This window comes from Chaetodon trifascialis, chromosome 15 (assembly GCF_039877785.1).
Source record: "Chaetodon trifascialis isolate fChaTrf1 chromosome 15, fChaTrf1.hap1, whole genome shotgun sequence".
In the NCBI taxonomy this organism is placed as follows: domain Eukaryota; kingdom Metazoa; phylum Chordata; class Actinopteri; order Chaetodontiformes; family Chaetodontidae; genus Chaetodon; species Chaetodon trifascialis.
The window spans coordinates 23,392,645-23,403,430 of record NC_092070.1 but is presented as its reverse complement, the minus strand read 5'-3'; the positions used below and the strand labels follow the sequence as shown (position 1 = coordinate 23,403,430).

Sequence of the window (10,786 nt, the reverse complement as noted above, 5' to 3'; positions counted from 1 at the left end):
TCTGCGACCTGAGGGAAGGGACTCAAATTCCCTGTGAAGAGGATGACCTGTGTTTGCCAGTATCGCCCTGGCTTTACGAAGGACTTGCCTGTCATAAATCACAGCTAGTTGGGTCTGTGGCACGCCCATCACCTTACCCACTGCCTTCACTATGCTGTTAGCGTTGTTTTTGTCCCTGGTGGTTAGGTTGCCGAACCAGGCGATTAGGGAAAAGGTAAGAACAGATTCAATAAAAGACATCATTTGTTTGTATCTTGAAGAGTTTGTCTCACTGACCTGACTTTGGAAAAGTGACGAGAATTATGTCACTATCTCGAACTTCAAAGCTCTGGAGTGAATCAATGTACTCTGCAGTTGTGAATCCGATGGGAAAGTTGTAGTTTTCTTATCTGCAGAGCTTGGCGGTGATCTGCTCCATGTTGCTGCTGAATTGCACATAAAACTGAGAGAAATGGTTAAATGTGGGATGAGAGAGGAGAAATCTGGTTGTAGTAGCTGGACTCCGGACTTCAAGTTCCATGTGATTGGCTGTTGGCTTGGTTCCTGCGTTGGCCTGCGCATGAAATAGTGCCAACTGTGTACAAAAAGTGCTTGTCCTTGCTTCACCCCACAACTCTCCCATACCATCCAAAACAGATCCAGTGGCACCGTAAAGGACGTTAGCCTTTAGGCAACAAAGGCGCATCTACATCAGTGTGATTAGAAAATGCAGAATCAAAATATTATCAAAGTTCAGCAGCTGTGAAAGTTCCACTGAATTCTGGAACATTTTCGTGTCTCTTAGGACCTCAAGTATCTGGTCATATGGACGATAGATCATCAATTCATGAAGCTTTTAATCACCATTTCCTCTCCTCTCACCTTCAATGTGTCTGCAGATTCAACAGCAGACATTTACTGTGTCTGTCCAGCAGAGGACGTCCCCAGTGCATCAGCCCCTTCTGACTGCAAACTTTAAACAGGCATGATTCCAGGCTCATGGAAAAATCATTCAGTAGGACCCTTGACACAAAAGCAGTGACGTCTTTGATCTTAACAACTACTGTACAATATCTAAACTTCCTTTCCTCTGCAAACTGAACACTTTTGAGGAGGTGGTGGAGACGAGGACACCCCAAATGTCAAACTAAGCTTCTTGCACAGAATTAAAGAATGTCTCTCTTCACTCAACTGTAAAACAATAATGGAGTCGACCTTCATGTCTGCTGGAACTTCCAGACCACCTCGTGTCCTGTGCTACTTAGTAACACAGCAGTGTTACTCAGTCTTACTAAATATTACTCAGTGTTAACCACGTGTAACCACGAATGTTTCACAGGTGAAACATTTTCTGCACATTCATGGTCCACATTGATGCATCCTGTTGTCCTACCAGCAGGTTGACAGTATAAGACAAATATGAAATCAGCTGCTCTACAATCTGGTGCAGATATTCATGGTCTGTCTCTGTCACCCCACCTGCAGCTCAAAATTTTCACTTTTTTTGTGAAATATCCTGATAACTGTTGGATGGACCTACAGGTTTTCCTAACATTTTGTACAGATTTTCATGGTGTCCACAGGACTGTTCCTCTGACCTTTTCTCTAGTGCCACCAGCAGGTGAAACATTGGTGGTTCACAAAGGATGAATTCTACTTACTTTGCTGATCCACTGACTTGTCCATGAGCACCAACAAGAGGTTGACATTTGTAGTTTTAGTGACATTTGTCAGCAACTGTTGGATGGATTGCCATGAAATTTGGTGCAGATTCAGGATGAAATGGAATCACTTTTGTGATATCCTCACTTCTAATGTAGAGCCATCATCTGGTTTAATTCCTTTAGACATTCAATAACAACAACAGATTGGCCAACTGAGTTTATTGCTGTTCTTGTTCATGTGTGTTCATATTTATTGTACAGAAATCCAATCATGGGTCAGAAAGTGTGTTAAAGAGTCCTTTTCTGGTGCAGTTTACACATTAGCAGCTACTGTGTATGTTGTAAGTGAGACACACACACTGTCAATGAATAAGAACATGTAAGCATCTCATGGTCGGTGTGGCTGCTCTGCTTATTCCCAGATGAACTTCAGAGACAAATCACCCAGTTTCTCCTCAAGAAGTTGATCAACTCTTTCACTCTGAGCTGCAGTAAGGTGGTTCTTCCAGTCACCGATCTGACCTGTAATGAAAAAACATGAACTCCATCTGATGTCCGTTCACATGTTTCTGTACAGGTGCTACAGTTACATTACCTTTGCGCATGAAGTCTCCCTTCAGCATCTCTTCTGGCATAAACTCATAGTTGGCTTTTGGGTCTGTCTTCATGTTCTTGAATGCAGATTTTTCTACAACTTGTTCAATGTCTGCTTCACTCAGGTTTTTCCCCAAGAAGGTGCAGATCTTAGTTACAGCCGTCTTCAGGTCCTGAAAGAGAAACAGAAGTCCAACAGAACAAGTTTAAACACTGATGTATAACTTGTAACTGTTTTATTGGAAATTAATATTCCAGTTCATGTGGCCTTTTTATTTCATAGTATAAAATACATTTGTAATGTCTCCCTTCCTGTTTACATGACAATTTGAAGATCAAGCAACATGAAAACACTGAACAACCACAGGCAAGAAAAATACATCTTACCAAAACCATGTCCTCATAGGTGCTAAACAAATGGAAAAAATGAATGTACAGAGCGTCTGCAAAACATAAACCTGGACTGAAAGGATTTTCAAGGGAAGGACAATAAATAATCATTACATTAATGTGGGAACAGAAAAACCTTGTCTGTGTGACGCATTACTCAAATTGTTATTACTCCTTATAAAATTATTAGTATTTCACTTTACGTCTTTAGTGAACGTACTGCTTTCTTCTTTTATTTCCAAAGTGTCATTGATTATTTTTTCACTGAAAAAAACACCACATCCTGCATTGATGGGGCATCTTCCTGTTACATCCTTGTCGAGGACACATCAAGACACACTAGTGTTTACACTGCAACTGATATGTGGTCACATGACATCCCAGATCGCCTCAGCAAGTAGTTTGAGCGATCAGATCGCAATACGTCTTGGTGGTCACTGACACTTGTATTTAGCGCTGTCCACATTTGATCTGATCACCCAAGAGGCGTGTTAATGCCAGCTGTAAACAGGGCCTCAAAGTCAAATGAGCATAGCTGTTTCTTTCAGTGACAGATGGAATTCATTAAAGCATTTCTTTAACATTGAAAATCTGCTGATTTCCAATCTGAAATATGTCTGTGAAGATACTCATTCATCCAGGTCATGGTACTTCGAAGTGCTTTCCAAAGTCCAGTTGCCTTCAGAAAGCACTTAGATGTTCCGCTCTGAAAGCATAATTGTTTTTGCCTGTGACCATGCCCCAACATTAATGACTGTTCATGATGATACCAAAAATTCTCAGAATAGCAAAAGATTGCCCAGAGACGATCTGATTTGGACTAAGTGTGGAGTTGGCTCCAGTGACCACAGCAGCCTTCACCACATTTAAAGAAACACAGATGGATTTGTTAAGACAGTCAATAAAGACAACAGATTGGCCAACTGAGTTTATTGTCGTGCTGACGTGCTGAGGTAAGCGTATCGTCTCACTTCCTGTTTCTGGTTGCTGCCTTACGAGTAGTGTGCGTTTGTCGCTCTTGTTCCTCTGAGTGTAATTTGCTCTGTGTTTTGTTACAGCGGCCTTTTATCCACGCTCTAGAGTAACATTAGTTCTGCTCAAGCACCCATAAGTCTGTTTATTTAGCGACCGTCAATTTTATTTGTCTACGCGCTTGTCTGCTCTGCTAGCTATACCAACTTAGCCTAGCAGCTAGCGATGGCTTCTCTCTGTCCCTCTCCAGCTCTCTCCTGCTTGGTGTGTCACATGTTTAGCTACTCCTCTGCCTCCTTTAGTGATACTGGTACGTGTAATAAATGTAGTTTATTTGGTGAGTTGGAGGCGAGGCTTAGTGAATTGGAAGCTCGGCTCCGCACCATGGAAACAAAACCATTAGCTATAGTTAGCCAGGCCCCCGTAGTCGGTGCGGACCGACCAAGTGCAGCTCCGGCTAGCCGTCCCTCGACAGCTCCCGAGCAGCCGGGAAACCAGGGAGGCTGGGTGACTGTTCGAAGGAAGCATAGTCCCAAGCTGAAGCCCACGGGTCACTACCAACCGCTTCATGTTTCTAACAGGTTCTCCCCACTCGGCGACACACCCGCTGAGAAACCAACTCTGATTACTGGCAGCTCCATTTTGAGAAATGTGAAGTTAGCGACACCAGCGACCATAGTCAAATGCCTGCCGGGGGCCAGAGCAGGCGACGTCGAATCAAATTTGAAACTGCTGGCTAAGGATAAGCGTAAATACCGTAAGATTGTTATTCACGTCGGCGGTAATGACACCCGGTTACGCCAATCGGAGGTCACTAAAATTAATGTGGAATCGGTGTGTACATATGCTAAAACGATGTCGGACTCCGTAGTTTTCTCTGGACCCCTGCCAAATCTGACCAGTGATGATATGTTTAGCCGCATGTCATCGTTCAATCGCTGGCTGTCGAGGTGGTGTCCAGCAAACGGTGTGGGCTTCATTGATAATTGGCAGACTTTCTGGGGAAGACCTGGTCTGATTAGGAGAGACGGCATCCATCCCACTTTGGAGGGAGCAGCTCTCATTTCTAGAAATCTGACCGATTTTATTTATGAACCTAACCCCTGACAACTCAGAGTTGAGACCAGGAGGCAGAGCTGCAGTCCTACACGCTTCTCTGCGCCTCCATTAGAGCAGTTACCCACCCAACACTCCATAGAGACTGTGTCTGCCCCCCGACCACGTAAACTAAGTAAACCAAAAGTACAGAGAAGAGGAGTTAAACATAAGAATCTAATTAAAATTAGAACAACCTCTGCAATAGTACAACAAGATAGGAGAATTAAATGTGGACTCCTTAACATCAGATCTCTGTCCTCTAAAGCTGTTCTAGTAAATGAGTTAATATCAGACCATAATGCTGATTTATTTTGTCTGACTGAAACCTGGCTGTGTCCTGAAGAGTATGTGAGCCTAAATGAAGCTACTCCTCCGAGCCATATTAATACCCACATTCCTCGAGGCAGCGGCAGAGGAGGTGGAGTTGCAGCCATTTTTGACTCAAGCCTTTTGATCAACCCTAAACCTAAACTCGACTATAACTCATTTGAAAGCCTTGTTCTCACTCTTTCTCATGAGAAATGGAAAACAGTGCAGCCACTTTTATTTGTTGTAGTATACCGCTCTCCTGGTCCTTACTCCGAATTTATAGCTGAGTTCTCGGAGTTTCTATCAAGTTTAGTTCTTGAAGCAGATAAAGTAATTATTGTAGGTGACTTTAATGTACATGTCGACGTTGATAATGACAGCCTTAGCACTGCGTTTATCTCAGTATTAGACTCAGTTGGCTTCCGCCAGAATGTACATGAACCGACTCACTGTTTTAACCACACCCTCGACCTTGTTCTGACATATGGCATTGAAATCGAAGACTTAATAGTCTCCTCACAGAATCCTCTTTTATCAGACCATCATTTAATAACTTTCGAATTCATATTACCAGACAACCAGCCAGTAGGCAAAAATTCTTATACCAGACTCCTGTCTGATAGTGCTGTAGCTAAATTTAAGGATATGATCCCATCAGTATTTAATTCAATGCCATGTCTCAATACAACAGAGGAGTCTTATGCTAACGTTAGTCCCTCCCAGATTGACTTCCTGGTTGATAGTGCTACAGGATCGTTGCGTATGACACTTGACTCTGTTGCTCCCCTAAAAAAGAAGAAAATTAAAGGTAGGAGGTTAGCTCCATGGTATACTCCTCAAACCCGCAAATTAAAGCAAACTTCACGGAAAATAGAAAGGAAATGGCGTTCTACCAATTTGGAAGAATTTCGGTCTGCCTGGCAAGACAGTCTTAAAATATACAGGAAAGCCCTCCGCAGTGCCAGGGCAGCCTATTACTCTGCACTAATAGAGGAAAATAAGAACAATCCCAGGTTTCTCTTCAGCACTGTAGCCAGGCTGACAGAGAGCCATAATTCTATTGAACCATGTATTCCTTTAGCTCTGAACAGTAATGACTTCATGAGCTTCTTTAATGATAAAATTCTAACTATTAGAGACAGAATTCATCGACTCCTGCCGTTAACAGGTACTGTTTTGTCTTCAAACGCAGAAATCGTAGAAACTGTTACTCAGTCTGTCGCAGTTTTAGACTGTTTTACTCCTGTTGACCTTCACCAACTAATTTCAATAATTTCATCATCAAAATCATCTACCTGTATTTTAGATCCTATCCGGACTAAGCTGTTTAAAGAAGTATTACCTCTAATTGACTCTTCAGTTTTAGACATGATCAATCTCTCTTTATCAACAGGCTACGTACCACAGTCCTTTAAAGTAGCTGTGATAAAACCGCTACTGAAAAAGCCTACTCTTGATCCAGGGGTTTTAGCCAACTATAGACCGATATCCAACCTTCCCTTTCTCTCAAAAACTCTTGAGAAAGCAGTTGCCAATCAGCTGTGCGACTTTCTAAACAATAATAGTTTATTCGAGGATTTCCAGTCAGGATTTAGAGTGCATCATAGCACAGAGACAGCACTGGTTAAAGTTACAAATGACCTTCTAATTGCATCTGATAAAGGATTTGTCTCTGTACTAGTCTTACTGGATCTTAGTGCTGCATTTGACACCATTGACCATGGCATCCTATTGCAGACACTAGAACATTTCATTGGCATTAAGGGAACTGCGCTAAGCTGGTTTAAATCCTACTTGTCAGATCGCTCTCAGTTTGTACGCGTTAATGACGACTCCTCTGTGCTCACTAAAGTCAGCTATGGAGTTCTGCAGGGTTCTGTGCTTGGACCAATTCTATTCACCTTATATATGCTTCCTTTAGGTAAGATTATCAGGAAGCACTCAATAAATTTTCATTGCTATGCAGATGATACCCAGCTATATTTATCAATGAAACCAGAAGAAACCAGTCAGTTAACTAGACTAAAAGCATGTCTTCATGACATAAAGACCTGGATGACCTGCAATTTTCTGATGCTAAACTCGGACAAAACTGAAGTTATAGTAGTAGGCCCTAAACATCTTAGAAAGTCACTTTCTGATGACATAGCAGTTATGGATGGCATTGCGCTGGCCTCCAGCACCACTGTAAAGAATCTGGGAGTCATCTTTGACCAAGACATGTCCTTTCACTCCCATGTAAAACAAATTTCAAGGACTGCCTTTTTTCACCTACGTAATATCGCAAAAATCAGGCATATTTTGTCTCAAAATGATGCAGAAAAACTAGTCCATGCATTCGTAACTTCCAGGCTGGATTATTGCAATTCTTTACTATCAGGCTGCCCAAATTCGTTGCTGAATATTCTCCAGTTGCTCCAGAACACTGCAGCATGTGTTCTGACAAAAACCAGGAAGCGAGATCATATTTCTCCAATACTCGCCACTTTGCACTGGCTCCCTGTAAAGTTTAGAATAGAGTTTAAAATTCTCCTCCTTACTTACAAAGCCATAAATGGCCAGGCACCTTCTTATCTTAAAGAGCTCATAGTACCTTATTGCCCTACTCGAACACTGCGTTCCCAGAATGCAGGTCTACTTATGGTTCCTAAAGTCTCGAAAAGCAGAACAGGAGTCAGAGCATTTAGCTATCAAGCTCCTCTCCTGTGGAACCATCTTCCAGTCTTTGTCCGGGAGGCAGACACTGTCTCTGCATTTAAGAGTAGGCTTAAAACTGTCCTCTTTGATAAAGCTTCTAGTTAGGGCTGGCTCAGGCTTGTCCTGGACCAAAGATACACTGAGCTCCTCTGTCCTTCTGTCCCTCTCCATCCGCACGCTCTCATGTCCTACCACGGCGTGTTACTAACTTAGCTCCTTCCCCGGAGTCTCTGTGCTTTGTCGTCTTGCAGGTTCCCATGGACAGTGACTGAATCTGGATTGTGGATTTCAGCTGCATCTCCTGCCTTGGCCCTGCCTGACATCCACTGCAACTGCTACTGCTGTTATTACATCCACTGTGTTTTTTTTTTTTTTTTTCTCTCTCTCTCTCTCTCTCTCTCTCTCTCTCTCTCTCTCTCTCTCTCTCTCTCTTTTCCTCGCCACTGTCGCCAAGTGCTTGCTCATGGGGGAATTGTTGGTTTCTTTGTAGATAAAAGAGCTTGGTCTGTACCAGCTCTATATGGAAAGTGTCCTGAGACAACTTCTGTTGTGATTTGGCGCTATACAAATAAAATTGAATTGAACAGTACAGAAGTCCAGATCATGGGTCAGAAAGTGCTTTAAAGGGTCCTTTTCTGGTGCAGTTTACACATTAGCAGCTACTGTGTATGTTGTAAGTGAGACACACACACTGTCAATGAATATGAACATGTAAGCATCTCATGGTCGGTGTGGCTGCTCTGCTTATTCCCAGATGAACTTCAGAGACAAATCACCCAGTTTCTCTTCAAGAAGTTGATCAACTCTTTCACTCTGAGCTGCAGTAAGGTGGTTCTTCCAGTCACCGATCTGACCTGTAATGAAAAAACATGAACTCTATCTGATGTCCGTTTACATGTTTCTGTACAGGTGCTACAGTTACATTACCTTTGCGCATGAAGTTTCCCTTCAGCAACTCTTGTGGAATAAACTCATAGTTGGCTTTTGGGTCTTTCTTCATGTTCTTGAATGTCGATTTTTCTACAACTTGTTCAATGGCTGCTTCACTCAGGTTTTTCCCCAAAAAGGTGCAGATCTTAGTTACAGCCGTCTTCAGGTCCTGAAAGAGAAACAGAAGCCCAACAGAACAAGTTTAAACACTGATGAATAACTTCTAATTACTTGTATTGGAAATCCAAGTACATGTACATTTTTATTTCATAGTATTAAATACATTTTTAATGTCTCCCTTCCTGTCCTCACACCATTTTGAAGTTCAAACTACTTTAAAACACTGAACAACCACAGGCAAGAAAAATACATCTTACCAAAACCATGTCCTCATAGGTCAGGAAGAGGATGTTGTACTGGTCTTTCACTGAATGCCAATCTCTGATGTGGTCAAACCAGGATGATCCAGTAACTGCAAAACAGAATGATGTGTTTTGTAAATTCAGCACTGGATTGGTCATCATAATCCAGAATCTGAGGTAACTCACCGTTGCCCCTCAAATACTCTTCATAATGGTGTTCAAAGCTCTTGGGTGTCTCCAGGTTAGCAGCAGCACGACTGAAGTGGTAAAAGGAGACGATGTTGTCCTTTGGGTTCCGCATCACATAGACAATCTGAAAAAAGAACAAACAACAATCAGGCCAGAGCTGAAACCAATACATACACTTCTCACCTCCATGCCACACTCCATTCAAATAATTCACTATTTTATGATCCCTTCATTTGCAGCATAGACACAAACAAAATATGGAAAACATTCTTGTCAGGCCAAAAAAAATGATGCACTAAATCACAAATTTTGAATTTGCATAATGATTTTTTTAGAATATTTAACTGCCATAATTGTGACAACTATTCCATAATTGTAGTGTATGTAATGGACTGCACATATCGTTTTTCTTCCTTAACAGACTAAGAGCTTTATGTGCCTCACATTCATCCACTCAAACACACACTTGCTGACTGATGGCTGTGGAGCTCCCACGCAAGGCACTGGTCTGTGCATCTGTAGTAACTTTGGGTGCAGAGACACCTTGACATGTGGATGAAAGGAACTGATTGAAAGGAAATTAATGTGGTGCTAGTTTGATAAAGGATGTAGTGCCAAAGTAGATTTGTTTTTTCGGGGCTAAAGCATCGAGATCGTTCCAGCATCTTATTTGTGAGGATTTGCTGCTTTGATCCATCTTTTATAATCATGAATTGAATATTTGGGTGAGGGTTGCCTCAACAAAAAAATGCAATTTTAAGACATTACCTTGGACATTTCATGGACCAAACAATTAACAAATAATTAACAAACATATTTAGATTTTAGTTCGCAACTTTTCTGATATATTTTTAGTCTTTATTTATCTGGCAAGATTGAGCTTCCATAAAATACTGACCTTTGCCTTCTTGTCCTTCAGTCCCGGAGGCATGAGAGCAGGGGTGAGGTGAGAGGCAAAGAGCCGAGGAGAAGGTCTGAGAGCGTAATCTTGATCCATCAGGTACTCCAGCCATGGCATCTGTTCAGAGTTGTTTGGATATTCATTCAGACCTCCACCTAACTCACAGATGGAGATGATGATCTGCTGAGCCCATATTGTGCCTGGTGGGGGGACAAAATTGAAGATATGAGACATCATACCTGATCAATAAATCTGTTCCCAGCCAGGACAAAACTGTCAATGCAAATAATGAGATCTGGAAGAGTTTGTCTCACTGACCTGACTTTGGATAAGTGACGAGGAATATGTCACTATCTCGAACTTCAAAGCTCTGGAGTGAATCAATGTACTCTGCAGTTGTGAATCCGGTGATAAAGTTGTAGTTTTTATATCTGCAGAGCTTGTCAGTGATCTGCTCCATGTTGCTGCTGAATCACACAGAAAACTGAGAGAAATGTTTGCGTATGGGACGAGAGAGGAGACAAAAACCAGGAAGAGGAGCTGGACTCTGGACTTTGAATTGCTCATAATTGGCTCTATCAGAGAGTTATAAATATTTATAACCAAGTGCATCACTTGTGTTGTATTTTGCTTTCCTGTCGGCTTTATACGTTGTTAAATTCACACAATGATGAATCAGACTGACAGCTGAAAAACGAATA

The 10,786-nt window shown here is 41.9% G+C and overlaps 1 protein-coding gene across 1 annotated transcript; it reads right to left on the bottom strand.

Annotated features, from left to right (window-relative positions):
• Window positions 1-8,447: 8,447 nt before the first annotated feature.
• Window positions 8,448-10,545, bottom strand: LOC139343842 (amine sulfotransferase-like). The gene is made up of 6 exons (XM_070981671.1): window positions 10,404-10,545; window positions 10,083-10,285; window positions 9,182-9,308; window positions 9,011-9,105; window positions 8,626-8,802; window positions 8,448-8,552 (listed from the first exon to the last, which is right to left on the bottom strand). The coding sequence occupies exons 1-6, from the start codon at window positions 10,543-10,545 to the stop codon at window positions 8,448-8,450; spliced, it is 849 nt and encodes a 282-aa protein (XP_070837772.1).
• Window positions 10,546-10,786: the final 241 nt, after the last annotated feature.

Excerpts from the sequence above, each read along its gene's own strand:
- LOC139343842 (XM_070981671.1), bottom strand. The coding sequence starts at position 10,545 with ATGGAGCAGATCACTGACAAGCTCTGCAGATATAAAAACTACAACTTT. Across the intron at positions 9,309-10,082 it reads TGAAGGACAAGAAGGCAAAG|ATTGTCTATGTGATGCGGAA; the intron begins GTCAGTATTTTA and ends TTCTTTTTTCAG. Across the intron at positions 8,803-9,010 it reads CCTATGAGGACATGGTTTTG|GACCTGAAGACGGCTGTAAC; the intron begins GTAAGATGTATT and ends TTTCTCTTTCAG.